Source organism: Aspergillus japonicus (assembly GCF_003184785.1).
Source record: "Aspergillus japonicus CBS 114.51 unplaced genomic scaffold BO86scaffold_1, whole genome shotgun sequence".
In the NCBI taxonomy this organism is placed as follows: domain Eukaryota; kingdom Fungi; phylum Ascomycota; class Eurotiomycetes; order Eurotiales; family Aspergillaceae; genus Aspergillus; species Aspergillus japonicus.
Genome location: NW_020291638.1, coordinates 936,984 through 953,049, shown reverse-complemented (window position 1 = coordinate 953,049; position 16,066 = coordinate 936,984). Strand labels below are relative to the sequence as shown.

At 51.4% G+C, this 16,066-nt stretch overlaps 5 protein-coding genes across 5 annotated transcripts; all 5 read left to right on the top strand.

Moving 5' to 3' along the window:
- Positions 1-1,856: 1,856 nt before the first annotated feature.
- On the top strand, positions 1,857-3,431 carry BO86DRAFT_300372 (putative nucleoside hydrolase; the record flags this gene model as incomplete). The annotated part of the gene is made up of 6 exons (XM_025667455.1): positions 1,857-1,892; positions 1,975-2,078; positions 2,128-2,297; positions 2,352-2,386; positions 2,445-2,741; positions 2,808-3,431. The coding sequence occupies 6 exons, from the start codon at positions 1,857-1,859 to the stop codon at positions 3,429-3,431; spliced, it is 1,266 nt and encodes a 421-aa protein (XP_025533471.1).
- Positions 3,432-5,394: 1,963 nt separating this feature from the next.
- Positions 5,395-7,109, top strand: BO86DRAFT_6311 (HLH-domain-containing protein). The gene is made up of 2 exons (XM_025677520.1): positions 5,395-6,405; positions 6,479-7,109. The coding sequence occupies exons 1-2, from the start codon at positions 5,818-5,820 to the stop codon at positions 7,070-7,072; spliced, it is 1,182 nt and encodes a 393-aa protein (XP_025533470.1). The 5' UTR covers positions 5,395-5,817; the 3' UTR covers positions 7,073-7,109.
- Positions 7,110-9,824: 2,715 nt separating this feature from the next.
- On the top strand, positions 9,825-10,160 carry BO86DRAFT_300753 (uncharacterized protein; the record flags this gene model as incomplete). The annotated part of the gene is made up of 1 exon (XM_025667463.1): positions 9,825-10,160. One exon carries the CDS (start codon positions 9,825-9,827, stop codon positions 10,158-10,160), a length of 336 nt encoding a protein of 111 aa, XP_025533469.1.
- Positions 10,161-10,429: 269 nt separating this feature from the next.
- BO86DRAFT_6303 (uncharacterized protein) lies at positions 10,430-11,066 on the top strand. Its single transcript, XM_025677519.1, has one exon. It carries the CDS (start codon positions 10,550-10,552, stop codon positions 10,871-10,873), a length of 324 nt encoding a protein of 107 aa, XP_025533468.1. The 5' UTR covers positions 10,430-10,549; the 3' UTR covers positions 10,874-11,066.
- Positions 11,067-12,179: 1,113 nt separating this feature from the next.
- BO86DRAFT_452359 (uncharacterized protein) lies at positions 12,180-14,860 on the top strand (the record flags this gene model as incomplete). Its single annotated transcript, XM_025676922.1, has 10 exons — positions 12,180-12,214; positions 12,343-12,415; positions 12,713-12,737; positions 12,823-12,908; positions 13,171-13,409; positions 13,481-13,545; positions 13,601-13,626; positions 13,673-13,786; positions 13,868-14,131; positions 14,173-14,860. The coding sequence occupies 10 exons, from the start codon at positions 12,180-12,182 to the stop codon at positions 14,578-14,580; spliced, it is 1,335 nt and encodes a 444-aa protein (XP_025533467.1). The 3' UTR covers positions 14,581-14,860.
- Between the last annotated feature and the right edge of the window lie 1,206 nt (positions 14,861-16,066).

Here is a 16,066-nt window from a genome sequence, read left to right as displayed (position 1 = left end):
GCCTAGGGTAGTTGAACGCTTCGGTCGGCGCTTCGGAGTTGAAAGAGAAAGGTGAGGTCGGTCGCGAGGACGGAGCAAGGTGAGGTAGAAAGGTAACGGGATGGTATCACCGAAAGACCATTGAAGCACCCGTCAGCCGAAGACTGAAGGGCGGGCGACAATGGCTGGCTGGAAATATAACAAAGGTATGGCAGGGAACGAGAAATCGAGGAATTGGGGGAGAGAGAAGAGGAGTGTTGGAAGGAGGAGGCGATGGTGGGAGCAAAAGAGGACACGGATTGGAGAGATGAAGGGGTGTTGTCGACTCGGCAAGTGGTGAGGAATAAATTACCAAAGCACCGAGATGGATGAACTACGCAGGTACTCCGTAATGGTCTCTCGTATCGGTATCAAACAGCGGTCCTTGCACGCGCTGGATGAGAGACTCCACTGCTAAGAGTCGATTGTCAAGTAGTGCAGGATCTTGGAGGAGTTTCTTGCCTGATCATCATCTGGACCGTGATGATTCAGGAGGTTTTTTTTTTTTTTTAGATTTTTTTGGGGATAGATCTCTTATAAACCTGACCCAGTTGCAGTCATCACACGGGCAGACATGCCTGTGGCGCATTGATGAAAGGATTACCCCATGTTTCTACTTTCTTTGAGCCAGCCAGTCAGTCAGTCTGTAACTGCTGGTAAGTTAACAGAGAGAAGAGTAATCTCTTTACGGAGTTCTAACTAGCCACCTCCTGGGGTTGAACAAATTAGCCTTGGAAGACCAGCGCGAATCAGACCTCTTCTTTCCCTGTCGCCGGACCAGTGTCCGTGACGTTGATAGACCGAATGGTCTCACAGCATCCCCTGGTGTGGAGGACGGTGTTCGACACTGGCGCGGGGAAAGATCTTCCCCATGCGTGACATTGGTTTGGCCCCTCTGGGCTGCAATGTTGCGTTGCGCTTCTATCAACGGCGTGTCATAGTCAGAAGTAACCTTGAAGCCAGGCCCCCTGCGATTCACAAGATAAGTTGATTTTCTAATTGGCAATGTCTCCTAGGGACTCGGGAGGGAAAGGATAACAAGAACTAGACTAAACAAAGTATTGAGGTAGAACTACCGAGCTGCTGAAAGGAGACCCCGGTATGTTACCAGCTGGTAGAGGCAAAAATACAGGGGTAATACCACTCACTGCAGGCCATTCCGCCTTCCGAACAGGCCACGTCTCAGCTTAGAATCGTCCAGACCCCCGGGAAGAACCTCCGTCGGCCTGGACGACCCGAGACAGCTACCCTATTCGGTCAAAATTACCACGATGGGTTGAGAGCAGCAGTCCAGTCCAGTCCTGCTTTCCCTTCTTCACCTCAATGCTACACAATAGATGATTGGACATGTCAAATCACGTTGAGGATCTGTCTGATTAATCTATGTTTATATCTGGGTGGTGAAGGATGGCACCGAGACAGTTTGCTCGGTATTTGTTCAAAACCACGCAGCCAATATCATATCATCAATTGTAACTTATCGTGCGCTTCAAATATTCAGCCAAGTGTCCTACATTGGACCTTCAACGGGTGGGTCATGCTACCGCTCATTCTAAATGAGTATCAGGCTCATGATGCTGCTGATTTAGTCTATATTTATTGTACTCTCGCAGACCCCCGGCCCTTGAACGAGTGACTAAGCCCTTCTTTATCGACAACCGCGGTAGTGGAGCACAGGTGATAAGACTCGGGACCAGCCAAGAACCATCCCACTTCCCCTCCATCCTTTGCATCATCGCAATTTTCCTCTCTCAACATCATCATCTTGACAAGGTTGACAGAACTGAAACCGTTTGCAGAAGCTGTAGGCAGTGCATTCGAAGTAGACTATCCACAAAATGGCGCCCAGAAAGATCATTATCGACACAGATCCTGTATGATATAATTGATTTGTCCCAAACCACAGCTGCTGTCTCGCCATCCTTCGACGTCTGACTAGCTTGATCAATTACATAGGGAATCGATGATATCCTTGCCCTTCTCCTAGCACTATCTGCTAAGCCAGAGGAAGTCGAAGTACTCCTGGTCTCGCTCACTTTTGGCAATATTGAAGTGAGAAGGTAAAACACCATCCCCGAAACCAGCTGTTGCGCCTACTGACTTTCCAAGCTGCCTGAAGAATGTTGTGTCCATGTTTCACATCCTTGAGCGGGAGATGAAATGGCGTCGAGAGAAAGGTCTGCCCGAAGGTTACGGCGCCCTGCGCGCCTGTCCTCCTGTCGTTGCTGTGGGAGCGGAGGATCCCTTGGAGGACCAGAAGATGCTGGCAGATTACTTCCGTACGTGTCTGAGCTTAGAGTCGGAATTGGACAGAACACTGACCACTCGACTAGACGGAACGGATGGTCTCGGTGGAATTCACACTAGCGTGAGCAGGGCGCATGTCTCCTTCCTCACCCGCCAATTCACTAACGCAGTGCTTGCAGCATCCGCATCTATCTCCTCAGGAAACCTGGGAGCATTTGTTCGACCCATCCAACGATGCCAACGACATTGAGCCAGTCCCGACTGGCGATTCCGCCAACCGGCTGTTTGTTCCTTCAAAGCGTCCCGCACACGAAGAGATCCTCCGCGTTCTGCGCGAGAATGACCCCGACACCGTCACTATTGTAGCTGTTGGGCCCCTCACTAACCTGGCCATCGCCTCTGCAAATGACCCAGAGACTTTCCTTAGGGCCAAGGAAGTTGTGATTATGGGAGGAGCTGTGAATCAGCCTGGAAATGTATGCTCCTATGCCGCCTCAAGGATCCGGAAATGTGCCTGCTGTATGCTAACATAAACCGATCAGGTCACCCCTGCGGCTGAATTCAACGCCTATGCCGATGCAGTTGCTGCTGCCCGTGTCTACGCCCTCACGTCTCCTTCTCCCCGGAGCACGATGCCCCCAGGCACGAGTCTGCCAATCTACCCCGCTACTCTCAGCAAACAGCTCACCCTCCGCACCTTTCCCCTCGACATCACTCTCCGCCACGGTATGACCCGCGGTCAATTCCGGAAGGCCATCACCCCGCTGCTGGAATCCGGCTCTCCACTGGCAGAGTGGGTGTCAGCTTTCATGGCCCACACCTTCCAGACCCTGGAGAGGCTTCACCCGGGCCACGAGGGCGACAAGGCCGACCTCAGTCTCCACGATCCGGTGTGCGTGTGGTATGCGTTGACCGCGGATGACGAGGGGTGGAAGCCGTCTGCAACCTCGCCGGAGGATATTCGGATCGAGACCACCGGCCAGTGGACGAGGGGTCTCTGCGTGGTGGACCGCCGCAATCGCCACCGGATCGACGGCGAGGAGGAGAGCTCCAATGACCATGGCCTGTGGTTGAGCGCGAGGGCAGGAAACCGTGTCTTGAGGATGGATCACTCCCCGGTGGAGAACACCTTTGGGGGTATCCTTCTCGAAAGGATCTTCAACTGAGACGAATAGACCGCGGCGATGCGTTCATCAACCTACACACCCAAGACATCCGAGACGCCAGTATATAGCACCCTATATAGCGTTAGAGTTCTCTACAATAGAAGTTAAAACACACGAGCAAACTGGTATGCATGTGCCCATGGCACGAGGAGGACGAACCCAAAGTGTATAAATAGACGTCCGGCTAAAAGCACTGAGTACGATGGCCGAGAGCGTCCGCCTTTTTCTGCTTTCCCCTCATTTCTAGCCCCGACCCGATCAAGAATAGCTCCGGACTCCGTCAAGCAGGAATCCGCCGGCAGGGATCATAAGCCCCCGAAGTGAAGCTTCGTAACGAGACCTTCGCGTCGCTAAAGCCCCGCATCGTGAAAGGGCGCCTTGCTAAGAGGGATGCTCATAACCGTCCAGCAGACATGTCAGCTTTCCTAGTGCAGAGCAGTATGTTCTATTGAAACGTATTCATGCGAGTCCCCTCCTCTCCAAGACCAACAAACAAGAAATACAGCACTGTTGAGACATCGAGGGATCGGCTCCAAGACTCAGTAGAAACACTGGCTCGAGCCTGGAGCAGACATACTGGAAAGTACAGTACCTAGTCACGGTAAATAGATACTGTACTGGACTAATCCGGGAGTACTGGCACATGTCCACGGCCCACCCACCACCTACCTCCACATCCACGGTTCTTTCCCGCTCAGCTTGTGAAACCACTGATGGAGAATAGGAGGTGCACGTGCTTGGATGCCAGGTCTGGACGGGACTGAGACCCTGGCTGGGGTCGGAACATTTTCCAGCGGGCTTACTCCTGCCCGCGCTTCCCCTTTACCCCCCCTCGGGGTCCAACGTCAACGGGCGCTCGGGTGAGCGGTTGATCCCATGCAGGAAGTACGGATAAATCCGGAGAAGATGAGGAGAGGGGAGAAGGTGTGACGGGCTTCTGGTGGTGCTGAAGTTCGACCTTGCTATGTGTGTGTGTGTGTATGTGTGTGTGTGTGTGGAGTACTGCTATGGATGGACGTTGCCTTTGCCACTGGTGACATACACCATTGATTTACGTTCCATCTTCCCTTGAACTGGTATTCTGTCTCGAGAAAAAACGTGTCTTACTCATCTCTATTCGTCTCTTGTATCATGATCCTCTATTTCCTTTTGCTTTGAGATTTTCCAGCGGGGGAGAAGGTCTTGGGAGAAGTATCTCGTGCCCTAGTAGGGGGTAGTGAGGTCGGCATGTTGGTGGAATCGTTCAACGACACCAATTAGCTTTGCCTCTGCATCAGCGTGGGCTATCAAGTCAGATAAGATGCTTTCTTCCCCAATTTCCCCTCATCTTCTGCTGCACTGGACGAGCTGAGTGGAACCTAGACATAGGTTGCGGCACAAGACTGCATACCGTCCACGGTACTTCCTCGATCATCATTATCGGCATCATCACCACTAGTAGATAAAGTAGATTGCTTGGAGAGGGATTAACCACCTCCGATATTGGAACAGTGGAACGTCCTCCGTTTAGGGTTTGGCGTACTGGAACAGCGCCTGGAGGAAGTGTGGAAGTAAGGAGTCAAGTGGGCTACCAGCCGATAAGAAGAGGGAACGGGAGCACGAGCGCCGGCAGCCTTCAGAGACTCGGCCATTTGGGCCGGGCGGTCTTTCGGTCTCGTGCCCTTCCCGCCGCCGCTGTCCGGCCAATGATGGGCGTCTCGTCCGCCGCGTGGGCTTCCCTAAGCACGCGACACTCGACGGTCTCTTAGGCAAAGGTTACAGATTGGAATTCATCTGTCGATCATCCTGTTTCCTCAACTGCATTATAGGTACTTCGCATGTACTTCGGGACTTACTGCGACTATCATACTTGTCCGGGTTACTGTAGAATAAGTAATTATTAAGTACCTACCTAGTACCTACCTTAGGACCAGAACGTTATCGTGATCCTCCTCATACCCTTCTTACTACTTCCTACCTTCCCCCCTCCATCTCCTCCCAGGAACACTCTCGGCTCCCTACCCTCCTTAAGATATCAACATTCTCCCCTTCTCCCCTCATCATCTTCTTTTCTTTCTATTTTCTCTGGCTTCGGTCTATGGTTATTTAATATAAGACTTTCCTTCTTGACCTCTGCGGTGCTAATTAAGCCTCCTCTCTCCACTCCTCCTGAGACTATCGTTCTCGCATCGCTTCTCAACTACTACCTTCCGACTTCCACCTCTTCTCCCCTACCGGCAAGCAAGACTGTACAACCTCGCTGCGAGGGTCGCTCAACATACCCTTCACCATTGGCCCCGTCTCACTCGCATCCCACTAGTTCAGCTCATTCCCATTCAGCCAACGCACCCATTGGCGAGCAGTGTCAGGTCGACAGCCAACCTTGCTCAACCCCTCGATTCATATCATGTCACGGTCTCGTCTGCCACCGACACCCGCCATGTCCGGGGAGCTCACCATCAAGGAGCAGTCCTCGGTAGATGCGGCAGACACCTTCGCTCTGCCGCCTGCTGCCATGAGCCCTGTTCGCATGGTCGCCGCCAGCCGAAGGTCCTCCAAGTCGGATCCTGCCCTCTGCTTTCCTGCGTCCCCTGCCTCGCCTAAGATAGCCATCGGCAGCATGGCCAACTCGCCGCGTCAGACAGGAATCAAAAGACCCCTGGAAGAATTTAACCTGCCACCACCGCCGACCCGCACCCGAAAGATCATCCAGATGAAGCCCAAGACCCAGAACCAGCCCAAACCCGCCGCGCCGCCCAGCAACAAGGCCTCCACGAAAGACAGCGCCAGCAAGGCCTCTGCCAACAATGCACCGAATTCTAAGAAGAAACAGCCCAGCGCCACAAGCGCCGCCGGTCGGAAGATTGCGCGGAAGACAGCACACAGCTTGATCGAGCGCCGGCGGAGATCGAAGATGAATGAGGAGTTCGCTACCCTCAAAGACATGATCCCCGCCTGCCAGGGACAGGATATGCATAAGCTCGCTATCTTGCAGGTGTGTTTCTGTTTCCCCGTCATCGGAGATTTTATCCCTGTTCATGGATCGCTAATGATTCCTATGTACCTAGGCAAGCATCGATTACGTCAACTACCTGGAGCAATGTATATTAGATCTGAAGACCGCGGGTGGTCCTGCAACAAGAGTCCCTCCGTCCATGGCGCCGGCTCCACCCTCTCCAGCATCCCCGGAGGCTCTGGGGGAGGAGTCAGGGCCTTCATCCTCGGCTTCTGTGTCTCCAGAACTTCTCCCGACTGAATCCCCGGCCTCTAACACGACCTCCCCGATCTTTTCTGCACAGATCCCGACGCCTGCTCTCGGATCAGTTCCTGACTTTCGACATTCGTTCGCAACATTCTCTGCCTCAGAGCCAGTCCAGCCCACCGCCCCAGAGACGTCCCGCTCGGCACGTGGCTCGTGGGCGGCATCAGCCAGTACCTCTCCGGGCCTGCCACCGCAGTACGACATGGCGTCTCCGGCCGATGTCGACCATGAAGCGTCGGCCGCCTTGCTCATGCTGAACCGTGACTGTCGGGGATCCGTTGGCTCGGTCCACGACGCGCAGGCGCCTCCTGCCCCTATCGCGCAGAGGGAAGACCACAGCCAAGGGCAAGGTCCGCAAAAGAAACTGGGCATGAGTGTAAAAGATCTACTCATATCTTGAGCTCTGTATTTCCAACATTTTGTTCATGGCGTAAAAAGTTCGGTACGTGGTTGGTCGTGTGGATAAGCGTTGTTCAAACAAAGTAGAAAGAGGACCTGGATTGGCGTTCTTTGGGCGGGATGGCATGTTGTGGGTTTGTTCTATATATGCAGGCTGGACCAGTATGAGTAATGATGATGTTCTGAATGATTACTTGATATGGCAGGCTGACTGTCTAGATAAGGTGCAATCCTCATCCGCCAGCGATGATCTAGGTATACCTATAAGCCAGCTGTGAATCGCTTCAACGCACCACCCAAGAGAGAAAAGCAGCGATCAAACAAGATCGCAGAAACGATTAGATGAAGTCGAGATCAAGCACAAACTTCAAGATTATCCACTGCAGTAGCAAAGTGGTCCCGTCCCCGTCCGTAAGTTCCCTTCCGCTAGCCCCACAAGGCCAATCAAGCATTGCACCCCGTCCCCACCCTTCTTCAGCAACAATAAGAAAGCCGAAGCAGAGATCCGACCCGCGATGCTCGCCAAAACCAAGACAACACCTGATGATCCCTGGCCCTGGTCACTGGCCCCTAACCCCTTAGCGAAGAGTGCGACAACAGCGCAACCCCTGCAGATTACCTAGCATAGAGTCACTTGACCAACTGCGGGCCCGCCCAGCCTACTAACCCAGTCAGCCCTCTCCCCCCACGGGGGGCCATCAATTCCCGGAGTGGATTTCACCGCACTGCAACACCTATTGTGCATTACACAAAACCGATTCCTGCCACCAAACGAGAGACTAAGAAAGAAAGGGGTCTCGACCTTGAGTCACGGGTTGGCCTTTTCTGCAAAAAGCTGCATGCGATCTGGCTAGCTAGTTACAAAAGGATTGGTTATGGTCTAGGGCTAGTAGGACTAGGTCGCTAGGAATAAGGGTTTCTGGTCCTGTAGTGTACTGTACCCCGCAAGTCAAATTTTGTTGCATGTTGTTGCGTGTGCATGCCGTGTGTGGCGTAGCGTAGCGTGGCGTGGCGTGGGCGGGTTTGTTCTGGGTTTGTTCTGGATGGCTTCTAGCCTGAAGGCCTTTTTGTTTTTGTTTTTTTTTTTTTGGAAAGTTGACTTGTGTGTATGTGTGTGACCTCGATGGGTGCATAGAAGGTTAGGTTAGGTTAGAGGTGTCGAGACCGAGGGGAGGGGAGGAGAGGGACGAGGGGCTGGAAATAATCCGATGCTTTGCTTTGCTTTGCTTTGCTTTGCTTCAATCTTTACTTACACTTTGTTGTTAGTCCAACCCGAATGTCAGATAATCGCCCTACCATTCATTTTATGTTCAATTCACAGACGAAAAGTAAGCCTACCCTAATATGATCCGATCCGGTCTGGCCCCGGGCACAAATAGTCGTCAAACCCAGCCCGGCCCATTTTTGGCTTAAGAGACATAGTGTACCATGCATTCCACACATTCTGCAGGGCAGGGGTCTCACGGGTTCCCTGCACAGATCTTGGCTCAGCCTGGAACATACCCTTGGCACATCGCTTTTCAAGTGTGTGTAGTGCTTGGCTTGAGGGGCCATCATCTTGTTCGAGCAGAAGAGTATGCGTCGAGGTTTGTTCCACGGCGTTGACCGTTATTTTGAATGAGAACGAAAATCCTTGGCGTGAACTGTTCGGCTGGTTCTGCTGCGCCCTTGAGTGTCGCCGAGATTTCTTGGCCCTGGGATGATCGATGCTGGAATACGGGGGAAAGGACGAAGGACCCTAGGGTTGGTTGGTTGGTTGAGAACCTGGTTCATGGCATAGGTGTGTGTGTGTGCATTGTCAATGCGGATATCGCCCACTTTTTCTTTTGCCTAGATAAGCATTTGGGGATTGGCCTGTGCGTGAGACAATTGCTTTTTGTCCCCGCAGGGAAGATAGGTAGGTCAATGGCGATGGCGATGGCGATGCTCGGCGATCAGGAAACACAGGCTCATTTACTCGGTAGTTACAGTTTTGCTTATGAAATCAGTAAATGGGTATTAGTTTGCAAAAGGGTTGTTGTAAGATCGACTTGGTTGTATAGACGTAGCAGGGCAAAAAAAGAGTTTTCTGGTTGACATACGTACTTTGGGCCTGACCGCGGAGATCCTCTGGCGCTTCTCTCTCTCTCCCCCCCCACTTCCACCGTCCAAGTTATGGTTTGTGCTTCGGCGAAGCGAGGATCTACAATCGTGGAAATCCATCTTTCGTAAGATGACGTGGGTGGGCGAACCATGAGCCGGCCAGGCGATTGATTCCTTAGTAATTCCCGTTCGGCAGTCGGTTGTTGAGACTAGGTGGGTTGTTCTAGATACCACAAAACTGCAAAGAAGGAAAGACGAACGGAGCAGAATTGGTCAACCTAGACAAGTCTTTGACGCTGACCAGTCTCATTCTCTTTTTGCAGATCGCCATGGTAATACTACATTGTATGCAGCAGGAGGCAGGGTCAGACTATCATTCTTCCAGGAAAAGCAGTAGTTCCCCCTTTAAGTCAGTCTTAGCATCCACTAGTGTGGCCCATGGCCCATAGCAAAGTCCCCGCAGTGCCGACATTCCGTGATGTGCAAGACTAAACGGACTGGTGACTGACTCCCCGCCCGAGTCCCGTGGTCCGTCCCAAGCATCGTATATATTCATCCGTTTACCCCCCCCCCTCCCCTGTTGATCGCTCTCATTCTTCGGTTACCTGATCCATGGCCTCGGAAGTCATCCCCTCGCCAATCCCGCGTCATTCCAGCATCCCAAACTCATCATGTCGAGCAAGTTCCCTTCCCAACAGCGCAAGAAGAATGCCCGGTCCATTGCCTCGGAGGACCCCTGGAAGGTCGACACGCCCTTCGGCCCGCCGCGCATCTCCCACTTCCCCAGCAGCAAGATCAGTCGCATTCGCAGCACATTACAAAAGTTCTCCCCCGCCGCCCGGGCCGAGAAGGAACTCCTCAAGCAGAAGAACCGATACAAGATCCCCCTGACCGAGCGCAACGTCGACGCTTTCGTGACGGAGCAACTGGTCACCGATGCCTGCCACCCGGGCCAACATTCGCCAGAATTGCAGATCTCGGCTTGGCTGGAGCAACTGTCATACTGAGAGGATGGGAATGCTTGACGCCGTCGTACGGTAAGGGGGCTCACATTGTTACAATCGGCTTTGCCGGGGCTCTCTTTGTGCCCCAGCCCCCACACTATCTCGACTTTTCTCCACGTCCTTGGGTCGATCGATACAGACACAAACCCCATCAACGACCGCCCCAACCCAACGCCAAGAATGCAATATGAAGTCTTGCACCCACGTCAGCCTCTTGGCAAGTAACGGAGATATGACATCTCCTTTTCGATCCTAATTGCGAAACGACAAGACGGGACAAACCAAGAGGATGGTAGTCTATCTATGCATGGCATTGGTGCCGAGAAAGGACCCTTGCCCGGGGGTCAACGTCATTCCTCTGGGCGCCGAGCCGCGCCCGGCCCCCGCCAAGTATGCAGGTGTCAACATCCATGCATTTCCGTGTGTGGGGTGCGGACCAGCAATCCCTAGCCTCTTCGCTTCGGATCTCTTTCCAATCATTCATTCTTGGGTGGGATTTTTTTTTTTTGGAATTGAGCATTGTTGCGGTTGGTCCCACGTTGTTCATGGTGGCTGCTGGTATAGCCTTTTACTTTCACTCCCCTACTTTTGGTTCAATACTATCTTTAATACTACATCTTTTCTTTTGTTTGGGTCTGGTTGTTGGTTTTCATGGGTCTTTCTCCAGTTTTGGACTGCGTGACTCCCCTGCATGGACTGATTATTGGTTATCTTAAGCGACAAGCGTTTTGCCCATTGAAAGATAGCATTCATTGGCGAGGTGCACGGAATTTGGCTAATAATTGTTGCCTACTTTTGATGTTTCTGTTTAGTTTTGGCCAGGCTTGCTGTGTTCTGTTGGCACCTGGACTGCATTACACTTGGGCTTTATGCTTGATAATCAATCTACACCAAATCTCTGGAAATGAACCTTCTACCTATTCTAGAATTATGGCACTCTTGTCTACTTTGCTGACCTAGAATAGGGAGCTAGCCGACCGACTCCTCTACCCAGGTCGAGCTTCATCAAGAGGTCAAATCCTACAACTGCTTAGTGGGCTGAGACTAAGAACAATTTGTGAATATTGGCTAAGGTGAATGGTCTAGTACACATGGACAAGAGTGAATCTCCTCCATGGACCTGATGCAGAAACAACTATGAATCTTCTTTCCATTATTGAAGCCTGGTCACATTAGTGAAAGGTCCGTACTTGGGGACTTGTGAATGGATGGCTATTGTTCACGATGAATGGCTCTTTTCTTCCAGCCTTCGCCTACTTGATCCTCTTCCTCTTCCTCTACTCTTCCACCTCCCAACTCTTCCTTTCTTCCTCCACTCCACTCAACCCACTCTTCTCCCTTTCTCCCACATCAACGCACCTCACCATATCCGGCCCTTGACAGAGTAAAACATTCTTATTGGAGCCTAATTCTTATCAACTATACAACAACCAAAGAAGCACCATCCACCAGTCCAGCCCACAACCCCAAGCCACCCCAACTTCAAGAACCATATACCACTAGAGGAAGATGACTGCCCAACTTGAAAACGAAGTCTCATGCTTACTAGGCCTTCAGGGTCACATCCGCCGTAAGCTGTGAATGCAGAGTCCCACTACACTTACTGAACGTGAGTCAACCTTGACCTACTCCCAGAACAAGACTAACCCATCGCACACCGACCAGTCAATGCCGGGATTCAGTGGCTTTCTTTGTAGAAGGTTATGTATCCATCTTTGTACCTTGCAAGAAGGCAAACACAAAGAGCACTGATCGGGGCAGAAGTTGCTGGCTGGGGTTGCCATTTCTAGGGACACCACACAACGAGATACCTCGTCTTCGTTCCTATGCACAATTGCTAGCTCGTGGGATGCTATACGCAACTGTGTCTTCGGCTACATTAAGGCCGGGCTGGCGTTAAATCAGCTTGTTCATCGCTCCCGTTGCCGGGCTGTCAGAGCCTACAGCTGAAGAAAAAGCGCCAGAAAAGTATTTGCGGAGTATACTGTACAGTGCACCCCAACCTAGATGTAGGGAAGGGGGATGAATTGGGGTCTAAACAGGACCACAAGTATCAGGTAAGTTTGGGGACAGACATCGCTTATCTATGGGACTTGGTGGCTGATAGCTTCTAGCACTACACTCGCTGCAGGCGCGCTGTGTGCCATCTGTTTTGTACAGCATGGTGTACTTCTTGCCCTGCTAGGAAGACGATCAGACCTCAGGTATTTGGTCTTGACTACTTTCTATGCCCTCCATTTCTGTTCATGAACGGTTCTGTGAGTTTAGCAACCCTGGGTGTGGCCTGCCGCTGCCCTGCTGCTATTCCTTTCTGCGGCCCGGATACCAAACGTCTGGTTGCTGTTCACTACATTCAGCGTCTGGAGGACTTCTCTCTCTCAAGGTGTCGCAACAAGGCATCATGAGGTCTCTCACTCCTGACATTCAAGGAAATCCTTGGCAATTGAGTCATGGACAGCAAAAGTCATTTTCGACTACTAACAACAAGAGACAAAGGAGATCTCTAACAGACCCGTTCATATGTGCGGGTTATCTGTCGCGCTCTCCGTGTCTAGCATCGGGCTGAGGAGCACTCGTCATGTAAGTTGCATGCCTTCCACTTCGAAACCCTTCTATCTGGTCCCTCAGATCGCTGACAGTATTAGTTCGCTTCTTCAAATCTCAGATCTTGGGTTGAAGCACGCCATGAAAGTATCTCATGGCCGAGACGCGGCGTGCTTTGGATTTGATTGTTGTGGCGAGCAACGGCGTGTAAGCAGCATTCGTTGGAAGTCCTTTTTCCGAGGTACAGAAAGCTAAATGGTCTACAGAGAAATGCCTGCGCTCGCCACAGGGCGGGGTCTAGGTAGGGCTTCGAGGCTGCACCTGATAATCTCACCAGGCCCCAACCGCCAGTGACTCGGGTGACTCGAGTGACTCTCCGTCCACCCTTATACACGTTATCATCACTACCATATGGCTGCACATCAGGCGTTAGCAGCGCTGGGGCTAGTTTTCTACAAAATCCGCAAAGAAGTTGGAGAAAGGCCGCCTCTCCACATTCGTCGTAGACTGTGGAGCTTACATCTCAGATTACCTGTCGCAGCTTCGATGCTGTCTCTGCTGCTGCTTCTACCTGGTCTTCTGGAACCAGGCTATTTTGGTCAAGATCGAACCGGTTTTGAATAATCGTACCCCGCAAACAGACCAAGCTTTCAGAACTCGCACTGCGAGACTTCTAATCCGGTTTGGCAACGCCTTGGGAAAAGAAGAGTACACCAACGTCTTAGAAGCTTATATTTTTCGAGTATCTATGGATGAAAATTAAACCTATCTCAGAACAGACCATATTCAGATACCGACTCAAAGATTGGATTGGTACCGTTGCAGCTGATTTCTTTGGGGCACAGTAAGTTGTCCACTCCCACCTTGACGCAGCCGATTGCTAACTTCATTAATTAAAGTATTGTACTCGGAGTACGGTGACCAGGTTTGGCTTATATTCGGAAAACCGACTGCGACTACCCTGCGTACAGTACCTATCGTACGGCACGCATAATCGAGATGCATTTCTAGAGATGACCACGTATGGCCCATACCGCTTGGATGTGGAAAAAGATATTGAGCTACGTAGCGGAGGTAGCTATGCTGTGAGTTATTCCAACTACTCAAAGCTATGATGGTCACGACTAATTTTGAACATAGCATCCATCTCTGATTTTCCATCAGAGCTAAGCCACATGTCTAAGATCTATGCCGGCGATCTTATTCCCGAATTCGTGACAATCAAAAGTCACGACGCTAATCACCCCGCTCCCAATAAGGATTTACTGGCATTACATGCAGCAGTTGGAAATACCCTGCATGCCTCTAGACATGGCGAATCGATTGAAAAGACCCTCAAGCATATCGAAGACGGTGCTGACAACGTTATGGCTCCAGATGGGAGCACTGTGTGGTCCCTTCAAGGCCATAATAGCTTTCCAAACCTCGAAGTATTTGAGAGCTCAAGATTGATGCTGATATTTTCTGGCAGATGATGAGGTATTGCAATGCCGAACGCAACCCCCATGCGTACTTGTACCCCCGAATTCCAAGATATGTGGGAGGAAGCGCGCGGCTCACTGTTTTCCCAGCAGACTTGCCATCTGCGTATGAGGCCGAACTATCAAGCCTTGACCACAAATCCAGACTCACTTCCAACTTCTGCAGAATTCTGACGCATACGCACGTTGCAACATTTTCGGAAAGAGCCGAGTCCTGGGTGTCTTTAGTCAGACCTAAAGCAAAGCTCGCGCATGCGGCATGCCTAAGAGAACAGAGTCGATGGCAGGTGCCGTCCATGGTCGACATTCGCCCTTTGCTTCTGATCTCAACATGTGCAGTCAATATCGAAGGGAAATCAGAACCCGCTGATGACATAGACCACACTCTCCTGGATTGAGATGTGGGACTTGTATATGACTTAGAATCAGAGACTCTACTGCTCTGCAAACATCGCAAAGAAGCAAAACCTCTGAAATAAGCACGAATGCCATTAACAGCTGTACCGCAATTGCAGGACTCATTCTGGTCGGAAACAAGAATTACCTTCCGCAGAGACGCCTGCAATGCGGGTACAGATAGGACTGGATGATCAACGACTTCAATAAGCCCACAAAACAGAAATCCTTCCAGAGACATCTGAACGCGGAGCAGAATCAGCCTTCAATCTGCTTATTGCGTGTGGCCTCGACGTGCTAGAATGGATGTGCCATCTCGCTGCCTTTTTATTTGTTTTGCAGTTGGCAACCAGGTGCATCTACACTCGTCCTAGACCGAGCTCGCTCTGGGATAATCAGATCCTGTTCGCTGGGGTTAGCCAATTGGTCACATGCCTGGACATCTGCGCTCAAAGTTAGGAGATATAACCGGGTAAGACTGACATTCTGTATATGAAATTGAGCACATGTCGCAGCGAGTTTGCTTGAATGTGCAAACCGAAGTGACATCATCATGAAGCAGTTGCTGTTGGGGATCCGCCGATTGCACTAGTCAGATCATCTCAGACCCGACCATTTTCATTTTGAGGCGTTAGGCTGCCCTGACAATGGAGGAGCCAGCCGTAAAACATGAGATGTTCTATGGGATGTTGTCCGATCAATTCTACAGCGATATGACTGCCATGGGAGTCCTAGGTCAGGAATGACCAGGACGGTGGTGATGAAGGCTGTTTCTGGTAAGGTTAGGGCCAAAGCCCCTGCCTTGAAGCAATCTCTCCCCGCATCCCCCGATCCATCCTAAAGGTCAGCAATGTCCCGGGCATCGAGATGAAAGACGTTTTCCTTCCAGTGGGCGACGATGAGACTGTGTTTGAATCAGCGCGGTGAACATGATGAGCCACGAACCGAATCGCTTTTTCAGAATCAGCTGGGAGCTGCGACTGGCGTCTACTGTAAAGGCCGGTTCCACCCCGTTTCTGTTCCACGCCTCCCTTCCGAACCCCACGCTGCCCTCTAGAATTCCCGCACCCGCACTTCGCGACATGGTGAGGGTTGCCGCCAACAGACGAATCTTCTAGTCTCTTTACGAGCTATCAACATCCACAGCTATGGCTCTCTCATCGAAATGAGTTCTTTTCTTCCATGAAGCTTCCTGAGCACATGGTATACGATAGAATTCGCAGACCGCAACTCAAGGTGGACAGACAAGAAAACAATTGATCAACCCCCTGCCATACCTATAAGGCGAAAAGGGACGCATTTGTCGGAGCCTGATAGATCGGAGTATGAGGCTTGGGTGCTTCGAACCTTTACATTTGTTTCCATATCTGGAAAGTATAACCTGTGGACCCTGATTCACCTCCTGGTCTCATTCTCCAGGCTACTTCGAGACGTCATGGGAGCTTTCGCTTGAATGGGCAAATCACGAATTGCCTCTGAGAAACTAAG